Raw genomic sequence first — 17,832 nt, 5'->3', positions numbered from 1 at the left:
CTAATCGTTAAGTTTCGTTATCTCTTAATAAGTTATGTTTAATCTATGGTTAAAACAAGCAGAAAAACCAACACTTCTAAATTTATTAATCTTATTCACTGTCTTCCATTTAAAATGTTAGTAAGCACAAAAACTTGTAGGTTCTTGAATCTATTATTATTATTATTTATTTCTTCATTATAATTTATTACAATACTTGTATAAACTGAAGAATCAAGTGCATAAGTGTTCATTTTATAAAATGTAGCTCATATTAATTTCGTATAGTATAAATATATATCGTATGCTATCCATTGAGCCGTTGACCGTCATTCCAATGCAGACACGTATGTGTGTGTTTTATAAGACTGATGTAGTATGGCTGGCAGAATGAACCAGGGAATAATCTTACATATTTATTTTAGCTTTAATAATCGGTGTTTGCTTTATACCAATAACTGGTCTTATTTAGATACCAGATCCACTAAGACTAATGTCCAAGATGGAAATGACGTAGTAAACAACAGAAAACCAAACGGACTTAGTGAAACATTTACAAATTGGGAGCCTGTTGACAGCGAGAAAGTAAGTTCCAATTTACTTGTTCTTATATCATACATTCAAACCTTTGTACTGTAAGGAACATTATTTGAAAAACAAAAGATCCATTTCAGCTATCTAATTATTCTATTAGGTTCATTGGGATCTTTTGTATTCTGCAATAGAAAAGCGTGTTTTAATTCCAAAATAATGAGGATTAGTAATTTGATTCATAGTGTGAGAAATCCAAATTTTTCTATGTAAGTTATCCATATTATTGTACGTTTTGTGAATCATTTCTTAAATTTTTACTCTCACAAAAGCACCTGTTAATAAATAGTTGTGCCGAAGTTTTGGTTTATAACAATTTCCTTTAATGAGATATTGTTTGGTTTTGAATTTCTCGCGAAGCTATACAAGGGCTATCTGCTCCAGCCGTCCCTAATTTTGAAGTGTAAGACTAGAGAGAAGGAAGTTAGTCATCACCACCCACCGCCAACTCTTGGGTTATTCTTTTACTAACGAATAATACGATTGAACGTCACATTATAACACCCTCACGACTGAAAAAGCGAACATGTTTCGTATAACGGGAAATCGAACCCACGACCCTCACATTACGAGTGGAGCGCCCTAACCACCTAGCCATGGTGGCTTTGGTGGTGTTTTAACAAAATTATATTTATTTACAAAAGTTAAAGAAAAAAATGTTTCAGTGATAAAGTTGTAATTCATAAAATACATACTTATGATTATTTGTGAGAAATAACTATTGTATATAGACTATGGTTTTACAGACTTTACTTGACAAAAACTATAGAGAAGGAGTATTACTTTTTGATCAAAGCAGTTTTACAGCTTTTGTATTAATTATTGGTATAGCCTTTGTTGGTTCAGCACTAAGTCTGATCTTATATCCCTAAAAGTTGGGGCTCATTACCTATTGTAGAGAAATAAAAAAAATACAGTTAGCACTTAAAACCAAAAGTGAACAAATTATAAGCATCAATATGTATTTTTTGGAGGGATTACATTTGTTCATCATGAACTCTTTAACATGTTAAGGAAAAGGAATGAGATATTTATAGATCAAAATGTAATTATGAAACATTTAATCGTTTCGTAAATTTACTTATATACATATGTATTTGTTCTCTTTTTCAGATTATACATACATGACTACAGTGTAGTGTCGCTAAAAGCACATATATATGTAATTAGTTTCATACCATATCGATTAATTTGTTCATAATGTTAGTTGCACATGATTTATTTATTTGTTTGTAGACAGATACGTTTGAGGTGAACTCTAGCAGTTATGTTAGAATTAATTTGAATCTAAGAATTTGTTAATAGAGATAAAACAATAAGTTTAAAAGCATCTATTAGTTTTACGCCAGAAAACAAATTTACAGAACAGTCTTAAAGGTGTTGTGCTTGTTGGGTTATTACGATTCTATCTTTGTTTTAATTTTGGAATTTCGTGTAAAGCTACACAAGTGCTCTCTGCGCCAGCCATTCCTAATTTTGCAGGGAAGGCAATTAGTCATCACAATCCACCAAAGACTTTAGAACTACTCTTATACCAACGGATATTAAAATTGATCGTCACATTATAACTCCACCAGAGCTGAAAGGGCGAGCTTGTTTGGTGTGACGGGTACTCGAACTCGCGAGCCTCAGAGTGCGAGTCGACACCCTAACCATTTGGCCATGCCGGACTTACGATTTTATGAACCGAAAGTGTTTATTAATATCCCACGATTTTTTTCATAAATTTGTCTTTTAAAAAAGGTGAAGTAATGCAAAAATCAGTTACAATTACAAGATAATATTATGTTACCCAAAAATCTAAAAATGCGCTTGAACTTCTTGTAACTAGTGTTTTCGTGTCATGTTTACCAAATGGTGCTCATGTGATCTGATTCTAACATATTTTTTTTTATAATCTGACAATAACTGAATACAGATACATTAAGCGTATAATAGAACAATAACGTTATGTTTTCCATTTCCATTTTTCAATATTCTTTTAAATATCTAGGTTTTTGAGTATTTTTATTTATTAGAATAATGGGTGGAAGACGGAGTGTAATTGTAAATTCAATTTCTAGGCAGGTATAGAAATTGACAATCTGGAAAGAATATTTTACGCACGTCTATAGAATTTCTTGATACCTGCATTTTATATTCTTATTTAATTTTTCGTGAACGTTTCTGACCTAGTTATGAGCATTTAGTTTGTAACGTCATTGCGTTAAAAAGTACGTAGTTATTTTACGTTTCTGCAAACGTAGTTAGTATCTTTCAGGTTACCTTAAATCTTATAATTTAGAAAAAACATAACGTTAATAAAAATAGTAGATAAAACACTCTGGACTTTTTCTTTGTACGACCGTAATGTTTTCCATCATTTAGGAGTGTTTTCCAGCTCTTTCACTTGTGTTGAGTTCTTCTAACAAACGGTTCCGAATTCCGTCTTATTCCCTCAACACGTCTCTCACTCAATTCACTTTTATCTTGTTATTCAGTCACTGAGGGCTAGCTCCTTCAACGTGTACTTTGCTTTAGATTTTTTTCACCTTTAACGTAAAACTTTATGGTTTTACCATCGACTTTCATTTTTTACAGTTTGATGTATATTTATTATGTTTACTCAAATATATTTATATATATATATATTAAATTAGCGGTGAAAATGGAGTATATATATCTTGATTACAATGCATACAAATTACCTTGTGCATTTCAATCAAATATTTTATGTTAAATAGTCTAGGTTAATGAGTAACCTCAACTAAAACTGTACGTTATAAATTGCTAAGAGGTAATGAGATGTCATGAAATTTTAAGCATTATCATAAATCAGATATTATTAATTAATACTTAAAGTTTCTCTACTTTTCTTAGTTAATGCTAGATTTGCATACGTTTTGAAGATAAAAAAGAAACATTCTAGCACCTAAAATTATCATGGAGGTAACAATTTAGCAGTATGACATTTAAAAATAATCGGCGAGGATTAGAGATATAAAAAGATCGTATGAAAATTCTATGCTAAATCTATATAATTTACTTACTGATAAATTCATAAATTATAAGTAAAACATTTTACTCTAAAAAGCTTTGTTAAATGGTACAGTGCAATAGCTTTTCATTACATATAATTTAAACGTGAAGCTTTAACGAGTATGCTGATGACAGTTTTAGTTATGGTTAAAGTAAATTAAAATGGTTTCTTCAATTCTAATAATTCATCCTTAGCGATGGTAAGAAATTCTGTTTTATTTCACTTTTTACACCTCTTATACTAAATATATAAATATATGCGATAAAATATACTCATACATTGATTTTTGTTTGTTTGTTTTGGAATTTCGCACAAAGCTACTCGAGGGCTATCTGTGCTAGCCGTCCCTAATTTAGCAGTGTAAGACTAGAGGGAAGGCAGCTAGTCATCACCACCCACCGCCAACTCTTGGGCTACTCTTTTACCAACGAATAGTGGGATTGACCGTCACATTATAACGCCCCCACGGCTGGGAGGGCGAGCATATTTGGCGCGACGCGAGCACGAACCCGCGACCCTCGGATTACGAGTCGCACGCCTTACACGCTAGGCCATGCCAGGCCCCCATACATTGAAAGATGTTGTTATTGAAACATATAAGTTAATACCAAAATGCAAAAGTGATTATGTTTTGAGAAAAAATAAAGATTCTTACTTCAAAATAGACTCTTCGGTGATTCAACGATAAGTTCAGGTTTCGATAATCGCAGTGGGAAAAGCGCTTATAGCATATTGTGTGGTTTCACGTTTAATTATGATAAAACTCAAAATAGGAAAATGCAATGTAAATATATCCATATTATTGTTAAGGTGAATAAATAAAAACTGTCGAGTTTTACGTAATTAATGTAACGTTCTGGATAAAGGCTAAACTATTTGCAATTCATGTTAATGGTAACCGTCATCGACAGTAATCAACTGAAACCACAAATTAGGAGTTTCAATTATGAAGTACAGTAAAAGCAACCTTTACAATGAGAAAGTTCTGATTTTAATTATCACAACGGGTAACCACCAGGTAAACGTTACATTAAAAACAGCTGAATTCAAGTGTTTTTGTAAAACTTGTTGATATTATTTTAATTACTTATTCAGTTCAGTAAATTTCTCACTAAAAATAATAATAATTTATCATTCAATGTGCCAAACAGAAGGTGTTGTTATTTTTAACTCTTAACATGCAGTAGTCAAATAAACTTGAGCATAAATTACTGTTGCCTCCCCCAATGAGATAGTATAAAGTTACTTATCTTAAAATGTTAAAATATTAGGCTGGATTAGAGTAGGTACAGTATATAATCCAATGTGGCTTTGCTTCAAAACAAGAAATAAATACATATTTGTTTTTACTTTTTTCAGTTGTAGGAAAACACACTGTCTCCTCTTAGCCCGAGTAATTAAATCTTAGATAGTCAATACCAATAGTTTTATAGTCATTGTGGTAAAGTTGATTATGTTTGTCTTTTTAAGCACATAAAATGCTGTTTGTGGTTTCTTACATAATACATATTAAAATGGAATGATAGCCTTGAGACAGATCTGTTTCTAATATTTCGCAAGCGCGAGTTTAATTTCAAATCATCAGCAGGATTGCAAAAAACACAAATAATAATTTATATGTTTTATTTTGCACTGCTCAAAAGAATTGAAATTTCTTACTCTTATAGATCTTTTCGTAACACATAAAATAAACATTAATTTTGACTAGAGAAAACGTGTGTAATATTTATATCAAATTATTTCATTTAAGATATAAAATACCTAAAACGTATACCTCTTTTTATTGCTTTCTTATTTTTAGTTTCAGAATACTGTTTTTCTTTCTTGTTGTTCAAAATGTTTATGTCTTTCTTGCGGCTCAGCAGTAGCTGTGAAGGTTTATGGGCCAGCATTGCTAGGTGGTTAAAATGCTCGACTCGTAACCTGACTGTCGTGGTTTCGAATCCCCCCTTACACCAAACATGTTCGCCCTTTCATCCGTGGGGTCGTTATAATTGTACGGTTAATCTCACTATTTGTTTGTAAAAGATTACCCTAAGAGTTGGCGGTTGGTGGTGATGAATAACTGCTATTCCTCTAGTGTTACACTGCTAAATTAGTGAAGGCTAGCGCAAATAGTCCTCGTGTGGCTGTGTGTGAAATTCGAACGAAGGAACTGAAAGCTTATAATGTTCAATATCGGGTTTCGATACCCGTAGGGGGAAAAAGATATATAGCACATGGTTTATACTTTTGCTTAACAAAAACGAAAATAACCAGAATGTTTATACGCTGGAAAACTTAAATCATTTACTTTTTATAAAAAATTAAACTTGTGGGATATATTTTATGTATGATATTCGAAATTAAACATTAATCTTTTATAAGCAACCGTTGCTTATCTCGATATTAAGATATATCACTTTCTGTTTTATAATACATATCAGGATGAATTGAAGCCTGATATTGCTGAAAACGCTGTGTGGTACTTTTGTACTGAAGTAGGTTGCTAGTCTGTTGTTGTTTTCTTTGAGGAATCGACAATATGTGCGACTTAAATCCAGATTTCTCTGAGGGTTCATTTACGGGAAGAGCTCTACATTCTTTGTAACCAAATAAAGGTTATATAAAAGGAGAGAGCAATTGAATTTCTATATGAAACAAGTAGGGAAGAAGTAATCACCACATATATTGCTACCGGCTATGTACTTCAGCATGTGTTTACATAATAATAATAAATATTTGTTGAAAAGAAATAAAAGTAGCTTTAAAGCATCTCACTGATGTACATTTTAACATGAACAGCAAACTTTGGACAGTTAAACCATTAGTATCGATCAGACTGTCACCTGAGAACACGTCGGAATACAGAACTCGTTTTGTTTTCACACTTCCAATTGTTTAATATAACTTTAAATATCAGTTAAAAATATACTGCTCGTTGACGACTCTAAGGTTTCATTGTTTTCACATATTTTCTGATTCTGTGACATATTTTAAGGAGGTTTCTTAGATAAAAAATGCTTACAAACTATCAATGCTATTAAGTATTTTGAGCTTGTTCATTTTTATTCCTAATTTTAAAACTAACAGAGGTACTATACTTCTTTCAAATTACCATTTGAGTTAATTCTGATTTCGGTATAATTTTATTAATATAGTGAAAATGAGATGTAGAAATATAAAAAAATGGATTTAAATAGTTGTTATTGTAAAAAAAATACACATATTTTACTTATTTTAGTAAGCTTTGTATATGTATATATATATATACAGAAAGCTGAGTACGTTACATTAAAAGGATTGTACAAGCCATCAAATCACGTGGAAACCATAACCTATGGAAAGTCGCGGTAGAATGTAATCCATCATAACTACATGTTAAAATTGTAGATATTGTGGTGCAACCGAAAATTGATCGCTTTTAGGAAGGGTCTGTAATAAGCCTTTACGAGGCAAAATATGATTTAACCAGCTCATAAGAATATGTCCCGGCATAACCAAATGGTTAAGGCACTCGCGGGTTTGTTTCTCCGTCACACCAAACATGCTCGTTCTTTCAGCCGTGATGGCGTTATGATTTGACGGTCAATCCCGCTATTCGTTGCTAAAAGAGTAGCCCAAAAGTTGGCGGTGGGTGGTTTTGACTAGCTGTCTTCCATCTAGTCTTACATTACTAAATTAGGGACGCTAGCGTAGATAGACCTTATGTAGCTTTGCGCGAAATTAAAATCAAACCAAACCATAAGAATATGTTCATATAGAAGACTTTCGAAGAGAGTAGTATCCCTTGTGTTTAATTGTTTTCAAACGCGACTGAAACCTTGAGTGAATTCAAGTAGTTCACTATTTTTGTTCTGAAGAAGAACGGTGTTCGAAAGCGCTTAAGATTTGGGACTCGTTTGGAAACCATGAAAGTGTTGTATGTGATCTTGTGTGCTAACTTTTTAATCATACCTTATACTTACCAACATTATAAAACAAAGGATTATGGATCGATCTGGGACCCCCGGAACATCCAGAAAGATACTGACAATAAGTCGTACCATAAGCATAGTGAGCAGATTATAGCATCTAGTAACATATGAGATTCCAAAAGAAAAAAAAAAAGGTAAGTATTAAAAAAGAAATTCACATACCTCAAACAACATAAAGCAACATAATAAAGAAGTATTTTCGTCTGTGAGAGTAATAAAGTCAAATACACACAACTTAAGTTTAACCTCTGCTCACCTTAGGAAGCTGAAAATGAAAGAATGAAATGAGCATTACTGCTATACTATTTAAATGGTCGCAGAGAAACGTTGTTCTTGTACATTAGATGAAATATAGCAACATTCAGGAAAAAGTGAAGTGATATGAGGAGAGCAGAGCCTTGTGCAGTGGAAACTATAGTGCAGGAGTACTGTAAATATGTCAAGTTGTGAGATAGAGTTTGAAGCGATGTCTCAAAAAGGATTTAAACAACATGCTGAAGCTTTAAAATTATTTAATATTAACTGCTCAAAATCTGTATAAAGCAGAAATAACGTCTGTGCACTTGCTTTTTAGACCTGCACCTTTTGTCTATCTCAACCAGTCTTCGCATACTCTCTTAGGACTGTCAATGGAATTTCATATACCGGTTGGCATTCAGATCTGACTCACATAACTCATCCTGACGACAACCATCTGTGTGGGTTTTCGTTTTTCATGCTTTATAGTTGTGATCAAGCTCAACTAAATATGGCATTACTTTTTGTGCTTCTGTAAGTGACATTGGCTTTAGCATTCAGACCTGACCTTAAATATCACTAATGAAACACCTGTGTGTTTGTTGTGCTAGTTTATTGATCCATACAAAACTTTTAAGGTATTCTTAGGGCAAACAGAGAAACAACATAGGGAACCAGGCATTTTTATTTAACTCCATGATACCTCCTAGCGACCACTGTCAGTTTATGTATTCAATTTCTCGTTTCTGTCATATCTCTTATGACAAAACTTAGCACGAACCACCTTATATTACACCAGGGAACACCATTTGTTATTTGAAAGGTACTCATGTGGGGTCTTTGTCTGCACATGCCATCCCCCACCTACCCACCCAGTGTCACTACCCGTGGGCTTTCATATTTTTTCCACGTGTTACACAGGTACATCAGCTAGCAACATATGCAAATTAATCGAGTATAATTAAAACGTCTTCCGAATTTGTTGCCTTATAATATTTTCTTTTGTTTCCTATATCACGTATCATCGTGACATTTATGTATCCTTTTAAAATGAATTAAATTTTAAGTTTCTGAACAAAGATTTATTAGAAAATTGAATACATACATTACGACTTACGTATTGAGCTACGCTTTATTTGTCTGAAATAGTAATGTTTGTAATTAGAGTGCTAAAATACAAAGTTTTTAGTTGTATTAAATATATAAAAAACATTTTTGTATTAACATAGTCAGTATCTGCATAAAAAAACTGTAATGGTGATTTTTTTTTCGTATGTCGTACAATAAACAGAACAACACGCTTGACTCAGTGCTAATTTTGAGTGATAACAACTTTATTGTAGCAATACGATACAAGTTCCGGTTTAGTGACGTTTATATTGGGCACAAATTTTATGGTGAAATACCTCAGTGGTCGTTATTGTTAGTAAGATAAGAAGCAAAAATCACCATTCAAAATAACGTTTTGTTGTTTTATCGTAGTTTCGTGACATTCGCTTCATCGATTTACTGTCTACTGTAGCGATGATTTGAGCGATATGGAACAAAGTCCTGCTGTATTCCACTCTATGGGAAAAAACAAGTTTGATTAGAGTAAAAACGTACACTTAGGGGTTACTTATATAGTTGTAAAGTAATTAGTCCTTTTTGATAATAATACTAGGCGTTATTCCAGTTACAAATTTTAAATGCCAAAGTAAACGCTTGTTCAATATGACATCACACTTACTGATATATACCTATTGATACCATTTTGGGCACGTGCTGTCATGTAACACTCAAGTAGAGATATCATCATAATATAATGTTTTCAATATATTATTAGATAGCATTTTACTGATGAATTGGAGGCTCTTTGTCTAACGAGTGGGTGGTCTTAGAGTTACATTTATTTTGTACATTGATACCTATTACCGTTTACAGTCTCAATAAATGTTGTTAATCTGTTGTAAATAGAATATTATTAACCAGTAAAATTATCACAGTTCCAACGATAACGACATAAAAAGGCACTTCTCTAGCCGTGGGATCGTTAACTGTTCAGCCACAATTCTACAGAATTACAACTCCAGGATTCTGGTTTCAATACCTGTAATCAGACAAAAAATAACTGTTGTGTAGCTTTATGCTTAAAAAAACTAACCAATCGTAACCGTGTATACCTGAAAGCCTTTAGGAAAGCTTGGAAATTCCCTACGAGTATATTTCAAATAAACACATACACGACAAGAAATCATGTAGTCATCAGTCACCCTTCACAGAATAATAAAGGTTTTTTTACATAATCTTGAAAAATAAAGACATTAATTCGTCAGCAAGATTTAGCACTGAAATATGTTTTTGCACTTATTTCACCACAATCTCGTTGACATTGGACATTTGCTAGTGAATCTGACACTAAACAATATTCACAATACCCTTGAAGGGCAACCATTTAATAGTCAATGCTGCATCACCTGTAACACTGGTAAACTAAATTTAGCTTGTGGACAAGAAATCCACCAGCCAGAAATATTTGAAATACTGACCAAACTTAAGAATACTGTAGTTTCATTGTCCTCTTCCCTGTTGTGCCTATTATACAGAAACGAGAACTATTACAAAATAACGTTCCAATTGAGCATCACTAAATTAGTTGTTCAATTTTTGTGACAGAATAACCCAGATTTTTCTGTATTTCTTTTAACGACAGCCTTAAGTTCGCCATTTATCTAATAAAATATTTGAATGAATACCCTATATTAAATATTAAATTGAAAACTCAGTAGTGCCTATATGCTGTATACATATGTATTCTTTATCTTCTGAAGTCCTTACATTATAATTATTTCTCTTTCACATCAAACAAAGCCTTGTTGTTGTTGTTTTTTCTAATGTGCTTTCTATTTGATGGCTGTTTGTTTAGGATTTTGATCAGTGAAAAGTGTATTTCTCTGTCGCAAAATTGCTTATGGCTTTTTCTAAATTGATCTTGGCGAATAAGTGGATCTAGTTCTGTATTTTGGGGTTGTTCTTGACTTCTCCTAACTGGATCTTGCCTCATAACTCGATGAGAAAGCCTATGTTTTTCTTGCTCTTTATTTCTGTAACTTGAATCCTGACTCTTCATTTTACTTATCAAAGTTTGATGTTTTCTCCGTGAAAAGTCACTTTCCTATTGAACAATTTTTGGCATCGTGATTTTTCGATGTTTTTCATCACTTTTTACTCATGCTGAAGTAAAACAAATACTTGTGTACAGTACAATGGTTTGTTTGTTTCTTTTTTATTTCGCAAATAGCTACACGCGGGCTATCTGCGCTAGGCGTCCATTATTTTGCAGCGTAAGACTAAAGGGAACGCAGCTAGTCATCATCACTCACCACCAACTCTTGGGCTACTCTTTTACTTCCGAATCGTACTGTTACAATATAACTCCCCCACGGTTGAAAAAGCGAGCCTATTTGGTATAAAGGGGATTCGAACCCTTGACCCTCAAAGTACGAGTCGAATGTCTTAACCATCTGGCCAAATTACAAACACAGAATTACTCCAAATATGTATGCAACAAACTCCGTACCGAGGATTTGCGAATCCCTTGGGCACAGAACAATTCAATTTACATTTTACGTTTAGATTTCCCAGCTGAAAAAGTCACTTTTCTTTTGTAATATAGCAAGATTCTCTGCTAGGAGACTAAGTTTGAAATTTTACATTAAACTCACTTTAACACAATTTTAGAGGTTTTATTTAAAACGAGTGATTTATTTAATAATAATAAATGCACATAATTAATGTAAATTTTTCCTTTAGGAATGCGATTAAGATAAAAATGTTATAAAATAAAGTGCTATTATTTTTTCTTCTACTTGGCCCGGCATGTCCAGATAGTTAAGGCACCAGACTCGTAATATGACAGTCGCAGATTAGAATTCTCGTCAAACCAAACATGCTCTTCATTTCATCCGTGGGGGCGTTATAATGAATCGGTCAATCCCACTATTCGTTGGTAAAAGAGTAGCCCAAGAGTTGGCGGTGAGTGGTGATGACTAGCTGCGTTCCCTTTAGTCTTACACTCTAAATTAGTGACGGCTAGTGCTGATAGCCATTGTGTGGCTTTGCGCTACATTCAAATCAATTTTCTTGTATTAGCGAAATTCTATTTTATAATATATTTCATTTTGGTGCGATATTAGGTTGTTATTGACTTACTTCTTAAAAAAGTAGACACATGCATTAAATAAACCTTTCTTATGAGACCCAGTTTAAAAAAAAAAACACTTTATTATGAACTTTCCCTTATAATATTTTATTACAACTTACAGCTTTAGCGGTAAGTAAGATTTGTGTATATTTGTGTATATTGATTTAAATAGTAAAATATTCTTTATCTTTAAATCTTGTGAACTAGAATATGATCGCTCCAGTGATCAAAACAACGTACCAGTTCTAAAATAAATCTTGCTTTGAAAGCTATAAATTGCAATAAAAGATACCAATAAGTAAACTCAAAAGAAACTATCTTCCCTTATGATGCGCGAAGTGTCATTCAAATCAGACTTAAAATGTGGAAGAGTTTTACGAAAAAATGACATTTACCTCATATATAAATATGCATAACATAACTTAATACTGATCTTATCGCCCTGTAGTAATTTTATGGACTCCCAATGCTAAAATTAGAGTGCATAAGTTCATTGTGTATCTTTATGCTACAATGAAGAAACAAACGAACTTTTAATTTACCTTTGGGTTGAAGTAATTTTAATAACTTTCTAACCTATTCAGTTAATTTTTATGTGTACTGTTAACTTTTGCTATGTGGCTTTTTATTCTTTCTTTCACTTTTACTCTTGAAACAGTTGCCCCATGCACTTCTACAAGCTATACTTTTTGTACATTGTATCATTTGAAACAACGTTATTGCAGGAAAAATAACATTTCATGAAAATGTAGCAATTAATTATATATTGTTTTAACTGATACTGTAACAGAGATTCTTAATCTTTAGAATTTTATTTCAGATCGTTTATTCACAATCTTTTAAATTATGATCATGTGTATTATTGTGATGTTTCTATATATTTTGAAATGCATTATTCAATAGTAATTAAGATAAAGAAACAAAACAGTTGATGTCATGAAATGGATATACGAGCAGAATCTGACATTGATCATAGTAGCAAGTAGCTTTCTCTGTAAAGAAATGGCAACGAGCCATTTTGAAAAATGATGGACATCTAATATTTCAATGGTCAGATGGTCTAAAACAGTTCATTGACAGCACTTGTCTATGCAACCAGTAAAAGCAGGGACCATGACAGACTCTCTGAATCTCATCACAAGAATAAAGACAGGTTTTGTGTATTAAAAGACTTAAAGCTCGTCTTAAAACAAACCATATTCAATGTAATTTATTCACTAAAAAAGTAGACCCCTTGTCTCGTAAACCGCATGTCCTTGAGCAGCCTGAGAAGGTCATCAAATAGTGTTGTCTATTAAAGTCATGTAATTTGAGGTAACAGTTTGGTTTGGTTTGTTTTTACTTTCGCGCAAAGTTACACTACGGCTATCTTTGTTAGCCATCCCTAATTTAGCAGTTTTACACTAGAGGAAAAGCAGTTACTCATCACCACCCACCGCCATTTCTTGAGCTACTCTGTTACGAACGAATAGTGGAAATGACCATATTTTAACGCCTCCACAGCTGAAAGTGCGAGAACGCTTGATGTGACGGGGATTCGAGCCAATGACTTTCGCTCCATCTCGGGGTCGGCATGACCTGGTGGTTACGAAGCTTGACTCGCAATCTGAAATGAAATTGAATAGGGCAATAATACTAGAAGAACATTCAGGACAATAATGGAAGATGAGAGATCGTGTCAAGATAATACGATTCCCAACGACTCACGTGGATAATTTGTTGTATACATAACACTATTATATTATTGTTTTGTTCATTGGCTTTCTTACATTAGAAATAAGAATAGTTTCAAGTACAATATACCATAATTAGTAATAACAGTGAAAAATTAAAACAGTTTACTGTTCATCGGTTTCCTCACTATGATCAGCGATTCGGAATTAGAGATGGCGAAAACTGTTCTGATTACACATTGACACATGTGTATATCGAAACTCCATAACAGGAGAGAGAACACCTGTGCTTCAGCCGGTCTTAAACATAACTAGTGTGCAAATAAAAAATCTTTCTACGTATGTTTTATGCATCAATTGAAAAAGAAGTTCTTAACAGAATAACATTCTTTATTAAATGCAATGCTACACAATAGATTATCTGTGCTGTGCTTCTCACGTGTATTAAAACTCAATTTGTGCATTAGAAACTCGAAAACGTATCGCTGAATTATTGAGAAGTGCCAGGATTATGAACGTAAAATATGTTTAAGGCATTATAATGTATAGAAAACGCTGAATGATAATTAAACTCGTTAACACTATTTAGGCTTGAAATTAAGTAAAATTAATAAATAAATAGCTAACGTTGCAGCCAAGTTATAACTGTCACAATGTAAAATGTACGTGAAAATGAATAATATCTGAGAAATATATGTATGTTTCAATAATTCATTAGAAATATTACACTTTGTAAAAGCGTAGAAAACTAAGCTACTTCCACTTTTACTAATGAATATAGGCCTGGCATGGCCAGGTGGTTAAGGCGCTTGACTCGTAATCTGTTGGTCATGGGTTCGAATCCCCGGCACACCAAACATGCTCGCACTTTCAGCTGTGGGGACTTTATAATGTAACGATCAATCCCACTATTCGTTGATAAAAGAGTAGCCCAAAAGTTGGCGGTGGGTGGTAATGACTATCAGCCTTCCCTCTAGCCTTACACTGTTAAATTAGGGACAGCTAGCGCAGATAGCCCCTGTGTGGCTTTGTGCGAAATTATAAAAAACAAACAAACAAACAAAACAATTAATATACATACATGTGTCAATCAACCATAAAGTATTATACACCATCAATGTGTATAATGTGCTGTCAAATTTAAATTTTACCTTACTTCTCAATACTATAAAAAAATGGATATTTTATAAAATCGTACAGACTTTGAACTTCGGTGATAGAACATAGTTTTATGCTCACATATTTTCGAAAATGTTTCTTTGGTGGCTTAATGGCTTATAGTGCTAAAACTCGGAGATTAATATTGTGGATAAAGCACTGTGTAGTTATGCGCTTAGCAACAAACAAAAAATGTCAAAAGTAAGATAAAAAATTACAATACATTTTCAGGCTGTTTTTTATTTCTACACGTTATGCTGTAGTTTTAATTTTTTATTACTCAGATTACAAATTTGTAATTTCATTTACATTTGAGCCTAGTATTGAGTACCTTAATTAGTAGCTACTCAGCCTGTGTAGAGTTCATTTGTATAGGATTAATTATCAAATTAATTAATTACTCGTTTTTATAAGTATTATTTTTCGTCCTTTGGTGTTGATATACAATATTTTAAGAAGTTATTTTGTTTTTCTATGAAACAGATGTTCTTAGATTTTTAAAAAACAAACAAACTATTTTTCTGGCGGTTTCTTTTTATGTTGTTTTAATTACATTGCCAAATATTATATAACTAATGTTATATTATATAACTAATAAACAAATTCGTTTTTGAAAACTTTGTTTAAAAGTACGTATACATACTGAAGGAATTATAAGTGATTTTTTTTTTTTAAGAAACGTAGTACTTGAAAGTTCCTTACTTTATGTTTGAAGTTCTTCATTGGACACACATTTCTAGAAGAAAAAATAAACAGGCACAAACCAAGAGTTTAAATATAATGGTATTTCATATTATATTTATTTTGAATTTGCAAAATACAAAGGCTTAATTAAAATTGAGATGTGGAATAGAAAAGAATTAAAATTAATTATCATTATAGGCTATCTGTTTTAAATAACCAACAATTACGTTTAGTAAAGTATTGTATGATACAAAATTGCATTACATTAACAAAAGAGTAATAAAAGTGATGAATTACAAACTTACTTTTGTTTTTACTAAATCATTTGTCTTTATTACTTCACTTGAGTGAAATGTAAAAAAGTAATAATTGTTTACGATAATGATCTGTATCTTACAAAACGTGGGTTTGTTGTCGAAACGTTTACGGCACAGCTAAGTGATACATATATAGTTTGAGCTGATATCAACCACCGTTACTGAATAGTTCTCATTTGTTGCGATGTATTTATTATATCATGGCATATAAATGAACGAAATGCTGCAAAGTCAGACAGTCCAATAATAGTAGGTGAAGAATTTAAACACGAAATATCTATATATGTGTGTAATTTGAACTGATGCCATCTATTGTTACTGGAAGACAAGTATATGATAAAAATGTTGCAAAATCAAACAATTAAATAATAGTAAATGAATAAGCTATACAAGCAGTTTTTATGTAGGCGTATGTTGATAAAGTATATATAAATGTCGTAAGGTTTTTTAATAAAGTAGTTTCTCTAATTCAGTTCTTTCATATCCATGTATATAAATATATGTATATTGTGTTCTTAAAGACAATTTCAATTTATTTTATTGCCAGAACTCCGGATAACTAAGTTGTTTATTGTTTTCTAAGGTTCCAGCGTCAATACCACTTCTACTACAAGCCCCCCCAGCAAGTCCTAGCTTATCTGAATCAAGTGGGACAACAGAGGCAGCAACGTATGAACAAAGGCTTAGGAGGAATGATAATAATGTAAAAGTGATAGGATTAAATGGTAAAGCACTCGAATCAGGGATACAGAACACCCATGTCTGAGTGTCCTGTTGTGGGATAGTACTGGTGCCTTTCGTTCTGGACTCATTTTAATTTGAGACGGCGTCGAAGTTATTGTGCTGAAAATCAATCGAGAAATTTACGAATAATTTTATGTGTTTTCATGTTTTGCTTCAAAGAGATGCAAACTTTAAAAAGTGCCATGCAGTTACGATTTACGTAAGCTGTCATTCAAGTTAGTAACTAGTGCTATTATCTATCATCACTGAATGAAAGTTGGAAATAGGAGTTATCATTTTGATATAATTCACTGGAAAATGAAAGCATTAGTTTACATAAACAGTAATGAACAATAAATGTGCTGCGATTGCACGAACTGATTTACGAACATTGGGAATATCCTACTAATTAGAGCAAAGAAAATCTACCCACAAAGCTTTGTGTAATCTCCAATCGTCGTATCAATTAATGCTGTATAATACAAGTTAATAAGTGCGATACGATACCATTAATATCACACTATAGAGGAAAGTGGTGTATTTATTTTCCTCTAAGATAAACGTTTTCATACTTAATTTTTAATTGACATTTTAAATAGACCCATTGTTGTAAAATCTTTCTTGCATCAAGCTATTCAGCAATCCAATTCTGGTGTACAAAATAATTTTCGTGCTATATACCTTAATAAATTGATTCTCTGTTTGCATATTTGTGGAGGTTTTTATTTTTGTTTTATCAAAAAAATCAGTCATATTTAATTAAGAGACAATATTATATTTACACTACTGTGTCTTTATTTAAGAGAAATATATGCTGCCAAACTGTTAATTTTACAGGTTATTTATTCATCGATGCAACTTTCTAAGATTTTGTTTTGTTGACACTGGTGAGGTCAGATTTGGTTCACGATAATAGCACTATTCCAGCAACTCTAAGCTAAAATAATTTGTTTTTATGTCTTTTTATTGTAAATTTTAACTACTGAAAAATATATGGGCTTATAAATACATCCTGGTTTTATAAGTTTTCTTTATTTTTCAACCAAGTGTTTAGCTTCTAAGTGTGACTACAGAAACGTTAAGATGAACATTAGTCTTCTGTGTGTAATCTAAATTTACAAAATCAGTAATAAATTTTCTAAGGTACTTTTTACTAATACTTAAACTCTCACGAACAGAATAATATTGTGACGAATAATTTTTTTAAATTAACAGTATTGTTAATTCAGTTTTACATTGACAGGTTCGCTTCGTCAAACATGTTTAATATAATTTAGCACAGTTATATGAAAAAAGGTTCTCTGTTTATGTT

General features: G+C 32.2%; 1 protein-coding gene across 2 annotated transcripts in view; it reads left to right on the top strand.

Moving 5' to 3' along the window:
- Nucleotides 1–17,227, top strand: part of LOC143232189 (nephrin-like) — a 73,168-nt gene extending 55,941 nt beyond the window's left edge. For both annotated transcript variants that reach the window (XM_076467320.1, XM_076467319.1), the window contains 2 exons: nt 452–564; nt 16,381–17,227. In XM_076467320.1, coding sequence (XP_076323435.1) covers nt 452–564; nt 16,381–16,563 — 296 coding nt within the window. In that variant the 3' untranslated portion in view covers nt 16,564–17,227. The remainder of the gene's footprint in view (nt 1–451; nt 565–16,380) is intronic.
- The last annotated feature ends 605 nt before the right edge of the window (nt 17,228–17,832 follow it).

The sequence above is a fragment of the Tachypleus tridentatus genome, chromosome 11 (assembly GCF_004210375.1).
Source record: "Tachypleus tridentatus isolate NWPU-2018 chromosome 11, ASM421037v1, whole genome shotgun sequence".
Taxonomy (NCBI): Eukaryota; Metazoa; Arthropoda; class Merostomata; order Xiphosura; family Limulidae; genus Tachypleus; species Tachypleus tridentatus.
This window is presented reverse-complemented; position numbering and strand designations above follow the sequence as displayed.